This window comes from Pelophylax lessonae (assembly GCF_965119305.1).
Source record: "Pelophylax lessonae genome assembly, chromosome: 3".
NCBI classification, from domain to species: Eukaryota; Metazoa; Chordata; class Amphibia; order Anura; family Ranidae; genus Pelophylax; species Pelophylax lessonae.
In genome coordinates, this window is record NC_138770.1 from 593,053,227 (window position 1) to 593,075,004 (window position 21,778).

A 21,778-nucleotide genomic window follows, 5' to 3' on the forward strand; every position below is an offset into this window, starting at 1 on the left:
TGAGCGTTTTGTGCTCTGCTCCCACTTGGATTTTGACAGCTGCGGAATCCATTGAAAACAGTGAAAATAAAAATAAAAATATAAATTGTGAACGATTGCAGACAAAGGCTTGCATTTATTATCTCAGGATATTCAGCGTGGCATTCATTAGAAGCGCTAAGCAACAATAGCGTGGAAATTATTCCTAGGATCCTGGCCAAAGATTGTACTTTTTGACATGTTACATTATCTTTGTGATTAATCACATAAAGAAAGGAAGATAGATTCCTATTCTGCAGGCTGCCTGTGGAAACTCAAAACTACGGCGAGAATCTTCGGCGAGGGTTAACCATTTCCAGGGACAAACTTTCACAGCGCAGGGAAAGTTTATGCTTCTTCCAGGCTTCATTGTTGATCAGCTTGTTCCAGAATATCCATAATATACTGTAATTAAGAACCAATCATTGTCTATTAATGCACTGAGGACTTTTTTTTTTTTTTTTTAATAGCATCCATTAAAAATGACATCAAAAATTGAATTTGGTTTTCCAAAGATGCTGCCAACTTGATATGAAGCAGCTTCATTTAAAGCTGAACTCCAGGAAACCTAAAAGTCAACCCTTGCTGTGCAAATGCAGCCTCACTACAATGGAAAACTGCTTCTACTTACCAGATCCACCATGCTTCTGGATCGACCTCTTCTCCTCTACACTTCAACGGTCTAAAGCAATGGCATCATTAAAGCCATAAGTGAGCGCAGGGGGTGTGCTGGGTGTGCCTAGGCACATCCTAATCCCCCCATGCAGCACATATTCCCCCTCCTGCCCCCTTTGCTGCAGCACTGCAAGCTTCTCTCCTCTCTCCCGCCGGCTGCTGCTGCGGTCACACAGGGTGAGGTTTCAGGAGGGAGAACAGCCTATTTTTCTGAATGAACACAGTGAGCGATTGGTACTATATGTGGTATTGTGTGCTTGAGCTTTGGAGTGGACACCCTAATACCAAAGAATGTGCATACCTATGATTAAACCCTTCAGGGCCCAAGTGTAAGAAACCATGGAGGACCGTTGAGGACCTCTCCATTGGTCCCGGGGAATATTTCTTCCAGTCAGTGGGAGCTTTAGAAGCCCCCGGTTCACAGAATTGGGGCTTGTCTTGCAACTTGCGACACAGTCTCATGAAAGGTTCCTGCACTACTTTTCTATAATTTTAATGCCATAGACTGCAATGTAAAATAGCAAAAGTCGCAAGCACGTTGCAAGGAAATTCCAAGTGGCAAGGGAATCGCAAGCAAGGCACACGACTATTGGGTTGCAGCAGCCAAGGCCCAGTTTCAAGTACGACCTATGTGACCCTGGTAGTTACGCCACTGGGTCGAAGGCAGGCCATACATGAATAATTTTCATTCATTCAACCAGCAGGTTGAATGAAAGAAAATTGATTCCCCTATCCACCGATTTGAGATAGATGGGGAAATCCCTCCCGTAGAGCTTTTGTGTTCTGACAGCATAGAGCAGGGGTCTTTAAACTACGGCCCTCCAGTTGTTCAGGAACTACAATTCCCATCATGCCTAGTCATGTGTGTGATTGTCAGAGTTTTACAAAGCTTCATGGAAAGTGTAGTTCCGCAACAGCTGGAAGGCGGTAGTTTGAGGACCTCTGGCATAGAGGCTTCCCCACCGACAGAATACACTCATCACCACGGCCTGGTATAGCCGGCAGCACTGAACAAAAGAATTTTTGAACATTCTGGTTGTACACAAGAGGATTGAGAGATCGACCTGTGTACAGCCAGCCTGCCCACAGATGAATCAAAAATTTGGGTAATGTCTGCTGAACCAGCCAAATTTCTATCAATTTATGGTCGCCTTATGTCCTCAAAAGTCATCAAGACCGATGTAAGAACCAAAGCCCTGCAATGGACGTGGGGACAGTAAAGAACAGTCCACTGCTGGAGTGTTCCCGTTTCTTCTTGCTGGAGGCGGCCCTTTTGCTGAAGCCTAGAGCCGCTGAGCAGCAGTAAATCGTTAGGTGGAACTAAACCCATTGATTTTATGGTTTTATAAAAACAGTTACATTCCTAGAATGCTGGGATTACGAATTTTTACATTTGCTTGTGTCCTCAACCAAACTGTCAAACCATCAAATGGCTGGTGTCATAGCTGATCACATGTGCAGCACCGTGGCAGTTGCAGATCAAACAGAAGCTGCTTTCTTGGCTCTAAAGTATTAGGAGGGTTTAATTCCTCTTGAAGGCTGTCAGCAGATCGGCTTCTACAAACTCGGCAAAGCCAAAAAACAGAGCAACTGAGCATGTGCAGAGCAGGGTGGGACAATTTATTACTGGATTTTGAATATAGACACTTGTTTTACATCGCTATACCTGCAAAAGAGGCCAGTGTAAAGTCATCAAGCAGGACTTCCTTTTCTAACTAAAGTTCCACTTAAAGCAGGGTTATAGAAAAATAAGGACACTTAACTATCGAAGGATCTTGCGATGTCGGCACCCCAGTCGGCCATCAGCTTTGGGGGCAGGCTCTGGTATTGCAAGTACGTATGTGAAAACGGCGGTGAAGCCTTCAAGCTTCATAGCCGGTTTCCTACGGCGCTTGCGCTAGTCGGACTGCACTTTCTAAATGGTTTTTGCTGTCTTCTTGGACAAACAGGTCCCAGAAGGCTGCGGGGGGGAGTGGACGGACATTACGTAGATCGCCATGTGGAGATCTTGCCAGGAAATGGGAGCGTGTACAGTAAACCCCCCTCCATTGCGGGGGTTACGTTCCGGACCCAGCCGCGAAAAGTGAAAATCCGCGAAATAGAAAAACCCTATTAAAATGCATTGTAGGCATGTTTTTTTTACTGTCACTATACATGTAAAAGCATTTTAAGGTCTTTAAACTCACTTTTAAAACAATAAAAACGAATTTAAACACATAAAAGATACTGAGAGACATAGCAAGAGCTATGGAAAACACCAAAATATTTCATTTTTAATGATTTATATAGTAAAATAACATTCCAAAAAAAAAAACACAATATACCGGGACCGCAAAAACTGAACTGCGATGGAGCGGGGGTTTACTGTACCTGTCAAAAACGAAGTACCAGATCCCCCCCCCCCCCCCAAAATAAAAAGTGCCAAATGTGGCCGTGGAGGGGGGGTGCAAACAAGAGTAGCTTCCCCTTTCGGATGGTGCTGCGCTTTAAAGCTCCGTTCACACCTGGGCGATTTGATTCTGCCTGCGATTTCAAATTGCAACAAATCACAAGTTGCGTGTGAGATGCCATTACTGCTAATTGGCACCCCAATCGCGATGCAATTTTGCCAGGATTGTTGCACTGCGATTGTGGGAAATCTGAACGCCTGATGCTCAAAAAGGAGCAGGCGCTTCTTTAGAGCATCAACATCGCGTGTTGCGATTTGCTGCGATTAATCACACTGCAAAATTGAAGCGCAATTAGGTTGCCATTAAGTAGCAATGCGATTCCGTCTGCGATTCAAACCACCCAGGTGTGAACGGAGACTTCATATCCCCTTAGGAGGCCAATGGAACCCTTAGAGCTCATTTACACCAGACCACAAAGGGTGCAGAGGCTGCTGTCTGTGTACAGCACAAGGAAGTGGTTACTTTTTTTCTAACTTTATCGTAATGTCACAAAATGACATTTCATTCACTTCTAGACACCGCAGAAGAGCGGAGGTCACATGAGGTCAGCTGCGCATTGCAAAAAAAAAACCCTGCATGTCTCCATTTTTACGTAACGCATGGCAACCCAGTTAGACCCCAATCGCACCTTTGCAGTATAACCCACGTCATAGGACGCAATGTTCTTCAATCAGGGAGTTCAGATCGATGTTTGAAAATCAGGGTGGAATAATGAAGTGTGTATACACGCTACAACGCACGATGAAACGCGCACTAATATACAAAGAAGTGGCGGAGAGATGCGAATCAGGCCTGAATGCCAAATCATACCTCTGCGATTCGGTAACATGCATGCACATTTGTGCGTGGCAGCGCCACCCCAACTCGCTAAGCCAACGCAGCTCCAACGCACGCGGTAACGTACCGCCGTTCATCAGAAAATAATTCTGCAATGTATGCTTTTTGTTTGTTTTTGTATGTTAGCAACTTATTCAAAACCAGCCGCCTTAACACACATTGGCGCGACAGCGTGGGTGCGTTGATGCAACAAGATTGGCAACGTAGGGACTGAATCTAAAAATGTTACGTTTATTATTCAAAGTCACAGATAAAGCAAGCAGAAGAACTTTCCCCCTGTGTCCCTGATAAACAGACGTACGATCCTGCCGCTCCGGCGCTGAAAGAGTTACTGGCAGCGAAGACTTCCGAGCGATGCCCGGAGACAGCGGAGCGCACAGTCAGCGCTGTACATAGCACCAGGCGCCCTCTAGTGTCCGTTCTATGCCATCGCTGCCCCGCACATCGCCTTACCTCACTGGGGATGGGCTATCGGCCGGGCCCGCCCCCTTCCATGACATCACACACACACACTTCTCCAGTGCGAGGTGCTGCTGTAAGTTCAGACTTGGAGCTGGAAGGATCGGAGTGTTATGTGTGCGGGGCTCCGGGACTGCACTGTGTACAGCAGGGGGGTGACCGGGATCACTGCACAGCACTACTGCTAGGAGCCTGCAGACACACAGGAATCCCTTATTACTGGGACATCCCCACAGACTGGAATATATTACACCACATCTCTGATAACTGGATTCTTCCTCTGCACTCATCTTCCAGGTAAGCCCCGATCTCCTGCAATCACTAACCCTAATCAATGCATCTCCTCTCTGATCCTGGCTGCAGATGGCATGGAAAGCCAGGGATGGGGGGGGGGGGTCAGATCTTCCAGAAGGGGGATCAGATCTTCCAGAGGGAGATCAGACTTCCCAAAGGGGAAAGGGGGGGGGATCAGATCTTCCAGAGGGAGATCAGACCTTGCATAGGGGGGGGGGGGGGGAATCAGATCTTCCAGAGGGGGAACCGACTTTCCAGATGGAGATCAGACCTTCTATAGGGGGGATCAGATCTTCCAGAAGGGGGATCAGACCTTCCAGAGGATGATCAGCTCATCCAGAGCCAGCACTTTGTTAGCAAGTTCTGCAGAGAGATGACTGACAGCCTGGGCAGTAGGGATTGATAGAGCTTGGATGGGATTGGAGGGGCAGTGGGCGATCACTGGGAGTCTGATCAAGGAGTGATTGACAGAGAGCCTGGCCAGGGGTGATTGACAATGTAGGGACTGGACTGGAGGAGAAATGGGGAATTACTGGGAGACCTGGGAACATTGGGATGATTGACAGATCAGGGATGGGATTGGAGGAGAAATAGCAATCACTGTGTTAACTGGGATCACTGGTATATCTGAGATCAATTGTAGAGCTGGGATCACTATTGTAACCAAGATCACTGGGATTAGTGTAATAACTGGGACCACTGGGATCCATGTTATGACCAGGATCCCTGGGATTACTATAATAATTAGGAACACTGTGATCAGTGGTAGAGCTGGGACCACTAGAGATCACTGTTGTGACCAGGATCACTGGGATTGCTGGATCGCTGTATTAACTGGGTACACTGGGATCAGTGGTGGAGCTGTGATGCCTGTAATAACTAGAATCACTGTTGTGACCAGGATCACTGGGATTTCGGGGGAACATTGGGATGACTAATAACTGGGATCACTATTGTGACCAGGATCACTGGGATTTCTGTAATAATTGGGAACACTGTGATCAATGGTAGAGCTGGGACCTCTGGAGATCACTGTTGTGACCAGGATCACTGGGATTTCTGTAATAATTGGGATCAGTGGCAGAGCTGGGGATCACTGTAATAACTGGGATCTCTGTTGAGGTCTGGGATGACTGGGATAAGTCTGATGACTGTGATCCCAGGTCTGGTGCAGCACCCAGTGACCCAGCAGAAGTTTCCTGTCCATCAGAGGTAGGTTCCCTGTGCTGGGCTCTAGCTGTATGTGTGGTATGTCCCTACAATGGTCTCTTCTCTAGCCAGGAAAGGAAATCAATAATCCCCTCTGAACAGCAGTGTATGTACATGAAAAGCATAGATCTTGCAGAAAACCCATGTTCCTGACTTGTGCAAAAAAAAAAAAAGCTGAGCAGACTTCACAAAACACAAATGAACAGCTACACCTACATCTCAAATCCTGAATTGCTCCAGGAAGAAAAGGCAGCTCCATTCCTGCACAGCTTCAATCTCCTTTTATTTGTCCTGGAAAAAGTAAGGAGCTTAATACAAAAAAAGAGAAACTCTCCTATTCTTTAGACATTAAACCAAAATTCAGCTCCTGGACAAGGAAAGGATGTGACCAGCCTAGCAATGGGAAGGGAGGTGGTGGGAGACAGATAATGCCAAGCTTAAGGAACCCGGTATTGTCCAAGCTCGGGGGACCCCACTGGGAACAGGGAATTATGTTTTGCAAAATCTTTAAAAAAAAAAAAAACCTGCAGATGAACTGAACTCTGCAAGATTAGCAAGTGAATATGAAGTGGGGGAGGGGAGCAGGGTTATGTCACTTCCAAAGAGCTAGTGTTGGGATTTCTTCAAATCTGGAAAAAGATGAATGTTACCAAGAGCTGACAGCAGGGCACAAGTTTATTTATTTTTTAAATAAACTTTGTATCCTTTTTTTAAATAATCAAACATTGCATTCTTATGTAAACAGCACACACCTAGTATAAACAAGTAGTACTGTATTTGTGTCCAGTCAGAGCTGAAATAAATTTAACAAATATGTATACATAGAATGTAATGCAGCATACAACACATCCAATCATGGGTCCTTAATAAAAGAGAGCAAAGTTCAGGAATCGACAGCAGCCAATCAGAAAGGAGTGCTCATCCTGCATTATTCTGGTTGCTAGGGGTTACTGCATATCCTGTGTGTGTATATATATATATATATATATATATATATATATATATATATATATATATATATATATATAGTGTGTGTGTGTGTGTAGAGAGAGAGAGAAAAATAAATGTATATATCTTTCTCATTATATATATATATATATATATATATATATATATATATATATATATATATATATATATATATATATATATATATATATCACACAACTATGCAAAGCAGAACCACATTTTAATAAAAGAGAGGAGTAAGAATAAGAATGTTTTGCAACAGATAAACAGTAGCTCTGTGGGAGTAAGATTATATATATATATATATATATATATATATATATATACACATACATACACACAAATATATTATATATATATATATATATATATATATATAGACAGATAGAGAATAGATATATATATATATATATATATATATATATATATATATATATATATATATATATATATATATATATTTTATACATAGATAGAGAATATATATATATATATATATATATATATATATATACACATACATACATACACACACACAAATATATATATATATATATATATATATATATATATAGAGAGAGAATATATATATATATATATATATATATATATATATATATATAGATATATATAGATATAGATAGAGAATAGATAGATATAGATAGAGAAGATAGATAGATATAGATAGATAGAGAAGATATATATATATATATATATATATATATATATATATATATATATATATATATATCTCTTCACTGTAAAATAGAGTCTAGTATTTGTTGCAAAACACTCTCCTGATCCATACTAGCTTTATACAGAAGTAGATTGGGGTGCTTATAAAGCCCTCTCTTTGTTAATAATAGAACATTATCCCCCCCAATTCCAAGCTGCCGCTTTTATAAGTCTCCCATTATTTCTCCAGGTCTTGGCTAACAAGCTCACAATCATGATCTGGGCTCGCTAGTTGTCTGTTCCAGTGTGCAGAAAGCCACAACGGTGGAGCTTTGTGTGTGCCTGAGCCCTGTGTCCCCCTCTCTCTGGCTTCAACCCATGGGCTGCAGCTGCTAACAGACCACAGTGCTAGTGAATAATGCCTCAAATTAAACAAATAGGTCTCACCAAGGGTTGAACTCAGCGGCTCTACGGAGAGATCCTGCCGCTGCTTGATTTAGCTGGCCAAGAAGATTAATCCCTGCAAATATATTTGTTCAGCATTAGCCCCTAATCGTATTATTATTTTTTTTTTTTTTTCAATAATTTGCAAAAAGTAAAAGCTGCCGGTGTCCACTATACATCTAATACTAGAATAGGTTGGCCATGGAGCTGTAGAAGCAGAAAGGGTTTTTTAGGTTTGTTACATTATTATGTACATTACAAAGCATATATAGGCAACATTTTTTTTTTTCCAGACATATTCTTAGTATGCAGTGCAAGTACAATTTAAATATATAGAGGTGTACTCATACATGTATACAACCTATAATAACCAAAAAAACACTATATATATATATATATATATATATATATATATATATATATATATATATATATATATATAAAAATCCATGTGTGTGTGTAGATATATATATATATATATATATATATATATTTTTATTATCATAATATGGATATAAAATCTACACACACACACGGATTGTATAATGTGTGACCGCATCTATGCATATCTATATTTATTATAATATACAGTTCCACATGATACAATTATTGTACCCATTTCCTACCACCTCCCGTGACACTGTACAGGGTAGTGTACATACATATGCATGACCATAAACTGAGGTCACTGTAACTCATCTCCAGCTCCCACATTTGTTTACTATGATGCCTACTGACATGTCTCCTACTTTCCACCCCCATAAGAAGCCTTCCAGTCTGCACACTTACTATTAGGCATCCTCACTACTAGTAAAGTGTGTAATGGAAATGTTTGTGTCTAGTGAAAGCATTGTACTCCTGACAAGTCTGGATCATCAACCCAGACGACAGAGCCCTTGCACATAATTGGCCATCTCTTTATTCTGATGGCTTCAGTGACCAGATCAAAGCCAAGCGAAATAAATTTGGCCAAATTCTGGCTGCTGTCACAATTTACCAGACTAATAATTATCTGATTGAACAATGCTGTACAGAAAGAATGGACCCAGGGAATAAAGTCCAATTATGCTCGCAATCTAGTGCCTGCGGGTGTTCAGTCCTAACGAACGTTATTCTCCCGCAGGATAAAAAAAACACAATTATCAGTTTATGATCACTGCATGAAAGAAATCTCTCTTCTTATAGAAGATAGGCTCGCATAAGTCGCTCAGTGGCGGATGGGTAGACATAGCAGATTTACTCTTTGTAGACAGTCCTAGCTTTTGTCAACTGAAGCCACTCCATCTGATAAGACTATTTAATCATTTTATAGGCTATTGCAATGGCAGGACATGGTTTCTGTTTTTCTCAATGTTTAGGCAATAGCTAGAATATTCAAGATGGGCTCCAAATCAATTAAACAAAATAAAAAAAACTTGGAAGCTGACTATTCATGCAGTCAAAGTACAATTATAAAGTAGTATACTGTAATAGGAGGATTGCTGGAAGCTCATCAGATTTAACAATAGGGCAAAGGTTAGTTTTCTGTGGTGGAAGAACTGAGCGCACCAACATGATGAGACTTGTGTCTATTAAATTAGGATTTGCCAGATCTGAGATCTAGATTTATCTAATCAAGATAAACATTGTGCAGCAACAGGATGATCTCACCTGTGGAAACTGCACTTAATTGTTCTTCATAGCCCAAGGCCACATAAGCCAGGGGGGGGGGGGGGGGAAGACTGCAGCTTAACACTGAGAAAGACAAATCTTTTGGTTTTGTGCCATTTTCATCTTTTTTGTGTGTGTGTTGCGTGCATTGTCAGGGGTAATGACTAAATAAATACCATGGTTAATGAAATCAGCATGGCCATTAGGGTTTCACAAAGTCCTTCAAAAGGAGAACTTTTACTTGCTCTCGCAGACACCACTGTTCAGCTTAACAGGAGACTTTGTAGCAATTAAAGTCAGGAAAGCCGGACAGAAACAGCGAGCGTCTGACTTGTGGGTCTCGACAGAAAAAGGCTTCGAGTAGACTGTACCACCCCCAAGTGGGCATAGGCTCAGCTGGAAGCACACTGGAGCAGTTTTTCTTCAATTCATTTATTTTTTTCCCCCCTCTTAGTCAATGAACAAAGAAACCAGTGGTCTGTTTCCTGGCTGCAGAAGTTCAAGCCGTCACCAAAATAGATGGTTTAAAAAGCCATGTATAATATTGTGCAAGGGCTTTGACATTTTTATTCTGTTGGTAATGCACAGCTTGCTTCTGTAGCTTTGAATTCAGTGATTTTTAATTTTGTAAATTGTGTTAATTCCTTGATGCTAAATTCCTGGTCTTAGTAGATTTCTCAATGTCATAAATGCTAAATTCCTGGCCTTAGTCTCAATGGCATGAAATAATATGAATAGGAATTATAAGCTGTTATTATTACTATTGTTTGTTCTGTAGTCTAGAACTTGCAAACATGGCAACCATGTTGTGCGTTGGCCACTCTTTGATAATATTAATTACTAATGAACTGGTAACCCATTCTCTCAATGTGGTATTTTTGCTACATGGCACTCCTATATAGATAGATTGAATCTTCATTGGCATATATAATGGCTCCCTGTTTTGCACTGTAACAGGTACACACCTACATTTAATTAAAATGTACAACACCTCTGTGGACCTAGTTGGTAAACCTTACAGGCCGGTACCATACAAGCTTTTAGCTGCTATTGTTCTAGCCTGACAAGTTTTCACAGTAGATTCTAAAAGTATTTGGCACAGGCAAAGTATGTGAGATAGTTGTTCTAGAATGCAGCTAATTTGCAGTCTACTGAGCAAACACGTACCCGCTTGTCACGCCCTAAGGTGAAGTGTCAGTCATTTCTCCAAACACAGGTAGCAAGTACTCCACTCGGAAATAACTTCCAGCAATTGCTCAGACAATGGGGATAATTGTTTGGTATGCACTCTTAATATATTGGCCATTTTCACTCTTCGTCTGTGCAGCTAGACCTGAACAGAATAATGATCTCTGCAAAATACTTATAAAAAATATAATCAGTAATATTTCCCCATTTTTTTACATGATATCTAGTGAGCAGCCAGCCCCATGGGGAGATGAATTGTCTCATGTGACTCTAGACATATGATAAATCCTCCTTGGAAAATGGAGGTGACCCAAAGCATGCAGGGAAGTAGTTGCATTTCAAACAGGAACCCTGGGCCTCCTGTTTGCATGTATCAAGAGTCGTCTGTTGCCATAACAACCAATCAGCTTCTCTCATGCAAATGAAAGACCGTTCTTTTAGCACTTTCAGCAGTGGGTTCTACAGATATTTTCCCATTAGATGAAAAACGTGAAAAGCATTACTTGCCCTCAAAAGGGGGAACCCCACTGTCTACGACTGAGCTTCTTGTATAAAAGTATCTGAAGGAACAGCAGTCCATGTTCTCCACAGTAACCAATGAAATTATATCTATGCAGGTGGAATGATAATCCATGGTTACCATTGCCAACAAAAATTCTGCTCCTTTTAGATACCTAATGCATGTTTTTTCTCTTCATTTTAGGTCTACCTAGTGCTTGGAAAATCTATAAATTATTGATATTTTCTGTTCTATTAGATGGGCCGCGGATGTAAAAATTAGCATTCATGCTAGCCTGGTAATGAAAATTTTACAAGGCTACAAGAAAATTCGTCTAAGACAGTAGTTTAAACTTCCTTCCCAATATAGGCTGTTAAGTAAATGGATACACTGTTAGCAAAATACATGGGGTAGGGTGCTCTCTGCTGGTCTGCTTTACAAAACAATCACAACTGCACTTGTCCCAACAAATGCCTAGCATCACTGTAATCAGTGGGATGGGTGTACATTTATTTATTTGGTTTATAGCTTTTTCCACTCCAGGGTCAGTACACAGCAGTATCACTTTATTAAAGTTGACCGGTTAACTAACTGATATCTACACACCAGCCCTTCTCAACCTTTTTACCCTAGAGGAACCCTTGAAATTATTTTCAAGTCTCAGGAAACACCTGATAAATCCAAATCACCAGGAGTCTGCGGAAAGAATTCCCTTCTTAAAGTGGTGGTCAAAATGCCACTCTTACAAATAGCTAAAAAGATAATTCGTGTCCTGCTGCTGACTTTGCCAAGTAGAATTGGTCCAGAAACTAAGCAGATACCATCAAGCTGGAGGTCAATCAGCCATAGTTCATGGAGCCCATGTGCAACCTTTGGAGGAACTCTAGGGTTCCATGGAAGCTTGGTTGAGAATGGCTGATCTACACCATTTACAGCAGGTCCGATTATACCTTTATTTCACAAACTGAAAAGGTTTATGTAGTCTACTCAACAGAATGAACCTGATGTTTATCATTTGATGTAATGTTGGTGAGCGTGATTGGTTCACAACCCCACTTTTGGGGATCCTGGTGGGCTTATCACTAGTGGTATACACAGTGTGAGCCCTACCTTAGTGCAATCTAAAGATCGTGGAAAAAAACAAAAAACAATCTTTTAGGAAGGGTATCTAGGGACTATATGACCCACACTGTCATCAGTGTAAGAATGTGTAATTCAAGAAAGCATGACAGATACTTTCAAGCTGCAAAGTTACTTACAAATTCCTACTTTGTACCAATACTGAAGCTTTGTCAAATACCATGCAGTCCTTTAGTTCCAAAGCAAAGAATGGGCAAAACTCCATAAAACAGTCTATGACAACAATACCCAATGGGATATAATATAATTTGATACAAGCTGAAGGCAAGTAGCAAAAAACACGGAAAGGCCACACAGTCCACTACCTTCTTTTATCACCAGGTCTTGGTTATACTTCATCTACTTGAGGTCATTCAGCGTATATACAAAGACAAAGAAACGGTTGCATCCCTGTGGCATGAAGCATTGTTCAGGGGGCTTAGTTCTAACATCATGCCTAGCTATTGATATGCAAAGTATTTAATATTAAACAGATGTGGATGAGCCATCTTTTTATAAGTAGATCAAGAATTTATTCCAATCCACTCTTTTTGCTACCAGCAGAGCTATTTTTTTTTCCTTTTGTTTTGTTTGCTGCACTTTAAAAAAAACTAGCTATTGATCCTAATGAGCTTTAAGTTAAGTCCAGCATAGCCTCTACTACAATGGCAGCAATAGAAAGTGGTTTGCATTACAATTAGGGTTAAAAATAAACAGTTTAGCCAGCAGCGTAAAAAAACAAATAGTATTATTTTCTCCGCATTTTACACTACTTGCAGTCATTTCCTTACATCGTATATGCCATTTAGCCTAATCAACAAGTTGAAAAGAGTGATTTCCTTAGAGCTACTTGACAACATTTGCCTTTTACCTTATTTACATTAGCTGTTGCCGGAGGCATCAGACAAGATGGAGAAAAATAAAGAAAAAAAATTTGATCCCTACAAACAAAAAAACAAAACAAAAAAAAAGGTATATAAAAAAAATATCTGCTTTTTAATTAAGAGAAGACAGATTGCAAAAGCTATAAAAAATACTTTATCGTATGTTTAGCTGCTTCAGTGATTCACTTCAGTGGTTGTTAAAACAAATTTAACACATGGTATTAATCAAAGCAGACTGATAGCAACATTTGACTGTAGACACTAATGGTTAACTTTGTAAGGTAACGTTTTAATCTGGATTCAGGAAGATGCTATCCCTGCTGGTAAATAAGTGTTAGCATTGTCTACTAGCTATCTAGCATCCTTGCACGTTACCACAGGACACTGGGCACCCTTTGTGCCTACATATGTAATAATTAAATAGTTTCTATAGATTAGCAGAAAAGCGGTCTTTAAAATGGTTTAGGCCAGGGGCACCGTTGCTTAAGCAGTATCCACATTCACAGTAAGCTTAGCCCTATATCGTTAAAGTTTAATCATTTGGAGATGGAATTTAGTTTATATAAAAGAAGTCTTCTGCATCTATTATTCAGCATACTGGCACTGTGGAGCATTTTAATTCTGGAACAGATGCTTTGCTTGCTGGATGCCATGTAATTACTGAGTGGAGAAGCAAATTGCTGCTACGGCATTCCTTAATTTCAGGGTCAAGTATTTCCAGCACTCTCAAATTCTTTTGCTTGTCACTCTCAGCACCTTGGCAGGTTGACCCTTTCATAGAAAGCCCTAGCGAAAATATCTGTAGGAATGATTTGTACAAACCAGAACCTGATAGGAATTAGAATTGGATAATCTCCATAATTCAGAAGGCTTTTTTTTTTTTTTTTAATGCTTTGCTTTAAAAATGGTCTTTTTGAAAGACAATAAAACCGTGTAAGTGATATCTGATTGTGGTTGAGACAGCTATTTGGTGTCTCCGAGTGTAAAGGTTGGCTTAAAGCAGTTCTTTACACCTTTGTGTGTAAAATAGAATATGAGCACAAGGCTATTATGACGTCAATATCTACAACGAAAGGCCTGAGAACCTAACTGCAAGTTGAAATCTCAAATCCAACTTCGAAATTCAAAAGGCTGTTGGTCTCTTTAGTAGAAGTGTCAAAGTAAGATGAAAGATTAACATTGTTAATGTTAAAGGGTTCTTACTGATTAGGTGGTAGGTGTTAGGGCCCAGGCTGCCAGGTTCTTGGTGCCATTTCTATTAATGGAGGCACGTGTTCCCGGGTTTATAAAAATCACATATTGGTTTCTATTTATCATTAAATTTAACTTTACATAACATTGTTTACCATGATCTTAATCCTTAGCTTTACTATTCCAATTGTTCTAAATGGAACAGTACTTTATTTAGCTCAGCTGATAATAAAAAACTGGAGCAAAAGACTAAAAAAAGTAGATGTTCCTCAAAGCAGCTAGTCAGGAGTCATCTTTCTCATTAACTGGGGAACTAATACATTTTGCTCCGGGTATCCTTGCTCCAGTGTTATATACGTCAGCACCTGATACAACAGTGATAGAAGCTTCCTGGCTAGTGTGAATCCAGAATTGTTGAAGTTATTTTTGTTGTTGTATAAAGGCTTCCCGAAATAGTTCTGTTCCAAGGCCTGGCTTAGAATCTACATCACAACACTAGCACTTGCGTGCAGCTGAGCAGGAATGGCTCCCGGATCTGGTTATCTATTACATGTACAAAAGTGGTGGACAGCAAGGGATTGTGCTCGAGTTTGTAATCGGAAAAGACAGGTGTCACCGTTTGCTAAAGTAATTTCTCCGCAGTTGGTTGATTGAAGCTGACTTCAATTACAGTTGCTCTTGGATGGATGCACTGGAATGGCTGATGTGAAATACTAGAAAAACGTGGCAGAGAGTGGTACCATGCTCCTGACCTCTGGGATCTTTGAGGTCTGAGCTGAGCACATAGTCAAGACTTTAGTGTGTTATAAGGCATAATGAATGTACTTTAATCAGTCAAGGAATGTAATTCAGTTGTCAACTTGTCTGCATATATTCACTATAAATTACTGCTAACTAACGTATGTTTATTTTTTATTTTTTTCTAGGAAACTCTTGCTGCAAGGAATCTTTAGAAGGAACTAGCACATCATTTTTTTTTTTTTTTGAAGAAAACTTCTTAAATTTACAAAGAACAAATCACTTCCTGATATATATCTTCCACTAATTTTTTACAATCAAGTTTCACATCCAGCTTGGAGCCAGAAATGTTTTTACAGCGGGTGCCAATGTTTGGGGATTGTGACTACTGTACAGAGAGCATTCATGGCTGATATTTGCACAGGGAAGCATGTACCTACTTTGAATGCACTATTTATTTAAGCTTTTACATTATGAATCGTTCCCCTGGTGTGGAGTTAATTTTACTGGTCTTGCAGAGGAGCCTTTGTACACGGAAAGGCAGTTTCTGGCATAAAAATTAAAGACAACCAAAGGGGATTATAAAGAAACCTTTAATTGGCAAAGGAGGAATCGCCACGTGGTCGCAGGAAACTCGACACTGCTGAAGTGCACGATTTGGGTGTCGATGGTAAACGTTCGCTGTGATGTGGACAAGAGATAATGAAACTCTGTACCTTCTTCTTTGAGTTAGGATTGTTTGAGTAAATACTACGAAAGAGGGACTGCTAAATGAGATAACCCGGAGCTCGTTATTCTCGGAACATAAGGACTTCACAAGAGCTTGCCCTCGGGAGGATTCAAGGAAACATCATCTGACACTTCTCGAGCAGGTAGGTCTAGTCTAGCTCCTATTAAGTGCTGATAAAGGAGGGGAAGAAAACAAGTAAGGAAAAACCTCAGATAAAAATAAAAGGGTGTTATGACACAGGCTGTAATGCAAGATGTCATTTAGAATCTTCTGTGTCAGTAACACCTATGCAGTATTGATAACCACAATCATTTTAACTGTGACTAGTAACGTATGAGATAAGGAATAGTACAGAGCACAAACAAATCGAAAAGTACCCATATGTGCAATGAGCAATCTCTATATACTACAAATATGTGGTTGTTCTCCGATTTATATACACATTGAAAATAAAGTCAATGTTGTCCAAGAGTAGAAGCTTTAAATAGGTGTGCTGAAAAACGTTGATTCTCTAATGATGGTGGGGCCAGTTGAAGGCTATGAACCAGGTCACATAAATTATTATTATGTACTTTGCAGCATTTAGAGATTTTGATGGACTATGGCGATAAGTAGTTTGGCTTAAAACTTTCTGCTGTAGCCAACTATAGTACATGTATTCGCAGCTCATAATTGCTGATGTGACATGATTACTTTATGCTACAGTGGATAACATGAGTAGCCATGGAGTTTGGCAGTTTTGCGTACAGTTTAAAGCACTGCTAAAAGTGAATTGCTCAACAACTAGGCAATAAAACCACAGGAGAGGCAATGTCATAGCCCTTCCATTGACTGGAATTTATTTTCTCTGGCACCAAAAGCATTGGAAGAGTTTTGTTGATACAAATCACTGCTTTTAAAAATCCCTCAAATGACATAGCCCTGTGAGTTAGTTCGCCAATGTGCACTGAACAGTGAAGGTATATGTGAGATGAATACGGAAAGAAACTCAAAGAACTGTTACAAGCCCTTATTTGTGGGACCTGGAAATCTGGTCCTGTTTTTATTTCTCTTGATACTTTTAAATAGGCGGTAGAAAAGGGAAAATAGGATTTTGCAGTCTTAATAGAAAAAAAAAAGTTTGACTCCATCTGTGACATAATTAACATTGCTTACCGCATACAATCTATAGCTAGTTATCCATAAACCTATTACAGCTACGTCGTCACATTTCCCCCCAGTGAATTAGGCAGGCCATAAATTATGCAATTTCCTTCCCTGCAACCAAATAGCTTGATTCCCCATTCAACACAGCCACCGTTGAAGGGGGAATCCCTCCAGTGGAGCATTTGTGTTCTCTTAGAGGGGGAGCTGTCTTTGCGGGGAAAACGCAATGATAACTGCTAGTGGCTAAAGCCACTGGAAGTAATTGCATGCTAGAAACTCAACATGCTGGTAGTACCCAAGTCCATCATTGGATCAACTTGGGTACGATCAGCCTGCCCACCAGCGGAGTGAATCTTAAATGGATCTCAACAGGCCAAGATTCAAACCATCTATGGCCAGCTCAACATTTTATCAGAATACTTCACGGGATCAAAACCTAAAAGATGTGCTATCTATATTGAGATACTTGAATTAAGTTGGCCTAATTCTAGAACTCATTATGTGTAATATAAATCCAATATTACTTTCTATACACGTCCTATTTATCAGTTTATAATTATTTTCATCGTCTTAAAGCATCTAGCTTCTGGGAGATTATAGTATACCTACTGACAGTGACCTCATCTTCCTTTTTCCCCAGAAGGTGACACCATCTTTTTTCTGGCATCATTCAGGGTCAACGTCTACTTTCTGGCCTAAGATGTGGTCCATAGCTGACACAGTTATTTAATTCCCAGTGACACTGAAGTAGCCTTTATGTTCTTAGATGTACTAAAGATCTGTTGTCTCACACAGGTCAGCCCTTTGCTTCTGATTTTTTGAACTTGAAATAGATTCCAGAACATGTTACTACAGTGCCATTGATGGAAGGGGAGAAAATATATCACATTCTCAGGCCTAGGCACATTCACTTAGCTTAAGCCAAAGGACTGGTTTATAATGATAAAATGTGTATTTATATATATATATATATATATATATATATATATATATATATATATATATATATATATATAAAATAAGAATACTGTTACTACGTAATGTGGAATGTGACATTCAGGATTTTAAAGACTCTGACAGGTCTTTAAGAAATAAAGAGAAAATAATAATTGTGAACTTTTGATGTTAATTATTTTTTTTGTATCCTTACAGGTATTGATTGCTACATCCCTTATGACCATGAATGCAGAAGCGTGGAACTTTCTTGTTGCCTGGACTCAGATGTTACTATTACTTCGGCTTGCTCCACAGTATGTCAGTGCCAAACCTTGCCCTTCAGTATGTCGCTGTGATGGAGGTTTCATTTATTGCAATGATAGGGATTTAACATCTATTCCTTCGGGGATACCTGAGGATGCTACAACTCTCTACCTTCAAAATAATCAGATCAACAATGCTGGGATACCTTCTGACCTGAGAGGCCTCGACAAAGTGGAAAGGATCTACCTGTACCATAATAGTTTAGATGAATTTCCAATCAATCTCCCGAAAAATGTTAAAGAACTGCATCTGCAGGAAAATAATATAAGGACTATAACCTATGATGCACTTTCACAAATTCCTGCGATTGAGGAGCTACATCTAGATGATAACTCTGTGTCTGCCGTTAGTATTGAGGATGGAGCATTTCGAGACAACATTTATCTTCGTCTTCTGTTCCTTTCCCGAAATCACCTAAGCACAATACCCTGGGGTCTGCCTCGAACAATTGAAGAGTTACGTTTGGATGATAATCGAATTTCCACTATTGCAGAGATCTCTTTGCAGGACCTCACAAATCTAAAACGTCTTGTTTTGGATGGAAATCTCTTAACCAATAGTGGCCTTGGGGAAAGGGTCTTTATGAACTTAGTCAATCTGACAGAGCTGTCATTGGTTCGTAATTCTCTACAATCTCCCCCTGCGAACCTGCCAGGCACAAATTTGAAAAAGCTTTACCTTCAAGAGAATCATATGAATGATGTGCCTCCCAATGCTTTTGCTGACCTTACCCAACTTTATCGACTTGACATGTCGAACAACAATCTGACATCTTTACCTCAGGGTATTTTTGATGACTTGGATAATTTGACCCAGTTATTCCTACGCAACAATCCTTGGTATTGTGGTTGCAAAATGAAATGGGTACGTGACTGGCTTCAGTCTTTGCCTTCCAAAGTTAATGTTCGTGGGCTGATGTGCCAAGCACCGGAGCGTGTTAGGGGAATGACCATTAAAGACCTTAACAAAGAATTATTTGATTGTAAAGACAGATTTGATAAAAATCTTATACATATAACAACGACAACTATGTTAAACACTTTGCTGCCAGCACAAGGTCAGAGGCCAGTATCTGTGACCAAACAGCCGGAGGTCAGGCCACCTGATCTCAACAAAATCTACCGAACCACGCCAATACCAGTGAGGAAAATAATCACAATCAACGTAAAAGCTGTCACCGTTGAGACCATCCACATTTCCTGGAAAATTGCTTTACCAATGAAGTCACTAAGACTTAGCTGGCAGTTGGGTCACAGCCCAGTGTTTGGATCTATTACAGAAACTATTGTGACCGGTGACAGAACGGAATATTTGCTCACAGCACTTGAGCCAGAGTCACCATACCGCATATGTATGGTTCCCATGGAAACCGGAAACTTCTTTTTATTGGATGAAACACCTGTTTGTATTGAAACAGAGACTGCTCCGCTTAAAATGTATAACCCCACCACAACGTTAAATAGAGAGCAGGAGAAGGAACCTTATAAAAACTCCAATTTGCCTCTAGCAGCTATCATAGGTGGAGCAGTTGCTCTAGTGGCAATCACGCTCCTTGCATTGGTTTGTTGGTACGTCCATCGGAACGGATCCTTGTTTTCCAGGAACTGTGCTTACAGCAAGGGCCGGAGAAGAAAAGATGATTATGCAGAGGCAGGTACTAAGAAAGACAATTCCATTTTAGAAATTAGGGAGACCTCTTTTCAGATGATACCAATAAATAGCGATCCGATGACCAAGGAGGAGTTTATATTACACACTATATTTCCATCCAATGGAGTAACCTTGTACAAAACCAGTCACAGTGAAAGCAGCAGTAACAGAAGCTACAGAGACAGTGGTATTCCAGATTCCGACCATTCACATTCATGATGATTAGAGGCACAAAACTTTTTATAGAGACTCAAATGAGTGAATGGGATTCACTGTTCTACTGCAAAACACTGGATTTAAAAAATGACACAAAGACTTTGAAGGAGCAATGTACTGTACATTTGCCATATAATTTATATTTAAGAACTTTTTTTATTAAAAGTTTCAAAATTTCAGGTTGCTGCTACAATTAAATGTAGTTTGTTGCCTGACCACAATTCTCTATTTTAGTATTTTTTGTAATTTGTACTGTATTTTCCTTGCTAATATTGAAGTTACAGACCATTTAACTCTTCTTTTGTGTTCTACTGAGTAAAATGACTTGTTGACTGTGAAAGTGAATTTTTCCTTTTTTTTTTTTTTCCTGCTGTGTTGAACAATCAGGATATTTTTTTTTTTTTTTTGGTATTTTTTCTGACCTTTGTAGTATAAGCACAGGCCGGTTTTGCATATCATTCTAAACATGGTATACCGTAAATAAAATGTAGCTACAAAACAAAATAAAAAAAACAGTATTGATAGGTCTGTAAAAAAATAAAAATAAAAACTGTATACAACATTATTCAATAAACAGAAACAAAACCCTGTGTGTAGTAATGGGCATTAATTTATCTACCACAAGAAAAATGTACATTATAATAGTCTACTCTCCCATAGCACAAATAAACCCCCACACATTTTTTTAATCTATAATAATTACACTTAAACCTGAAACTGGATCATTGTTTAGATACATGATCCACACAAAATAAAACCCTTTTTAAACTGCGTAAAAGATGACTCAAAAGTTTTTTACTTTCCCACCAAAAAACATACATATAAGCCAAAAAAATAAAATCAAATTATAGCCACCTGTTTCCAATTTATTCATTTTAAATTAAAAATATCTAAATATTTACTTACATAAAACATTTGCACTCAGTATTTTACATTTTATAAAGTTTAACTCCCAAAAAAGATTTTAACCTCAATCATCATAAAACATAGCTGCCAACCAATCCATAGTGCCCATTACTACATCATAATCTATATATAATTTTTAAACTATCCATCATGTTATATTGCCTTTCCGTTAATTTAATATTTAAGAGAAATACACTTGTTGCCATACCTCCCCCTCCTATTGTATGTTTTTTTTTTTTTGTTTGTTTTTTTCAGATAAATGCCAAGGTGCATTGTATGCTCCTTTGGTCAGTATTGTATGTGCCTTGATCCAATGCTACATGTATTCAGCTTTTTTTTTTATTTTTTATTTTTTGGTGACAGTTTTTCATACTTGCAGACTATGAAAAATATTGAACTTATTGCTGAATAAATTGAAGAAATACACATGAGGATTCTTGATATGGTTTATTGGGAAAGGACAAAGTTCACTGTGCTTCTTAAACATTTGCAAACCATTATTAGGAAACATAATCAGCAGCAATTATTTGCAGCTTTCTATTGCTTCTTTGTTTGGTGAAGTCCTATCATT

At 39.4% G+C, this 21,778-nt stretch overlaps 2 protein-coding genes across 2 annotated transcripts in view; one reads left to right on the top strand and one right to left on the bottom strand.

Moving 5' to 3' along the window:
• MACROD2 (mono-ADP ribosylhydrolase 2) overlaps positions 1-21,778 on the bottom strand; it is a gene marked incomplete at its 3' end in the record, with an annotated part of 3,247,744 nt that overhangs the window by 2,544,274 nt on the left and 681,692 nt on the right.
• On the top strand, positions 4,487-20,775 carry FLRT3 (fibronectin leucine rich transmembrane protein 3). The gene is made up of 3 exons (XM_082249586.1): positions 4,487-4,736; positions 15,488-16,171; positions 18,328-20,775. The coding sequence occupies exon 3, from the start codon at positions 18,349-18,351 to the stop codon at positions 20,302-20,304; it is 1,956 nt and encodes a 651-aa protein (XP_082105712.1). The 5' UTR covers positions 4,487-4,736; positions 15,488-16,171; positions 18,328-18,348; the 3' UTR covers positions 20,305-20,775.

What these genes read in the sequence shown, in the direction of transcription:
- FLRT3 (XM_082249586.1), top strand. Translation starts at nt 18,349, where the DNA reads ATGACCATGAATGCAGAAGCGTGGAACTTTCTTGTTGCCTGGACTCAG.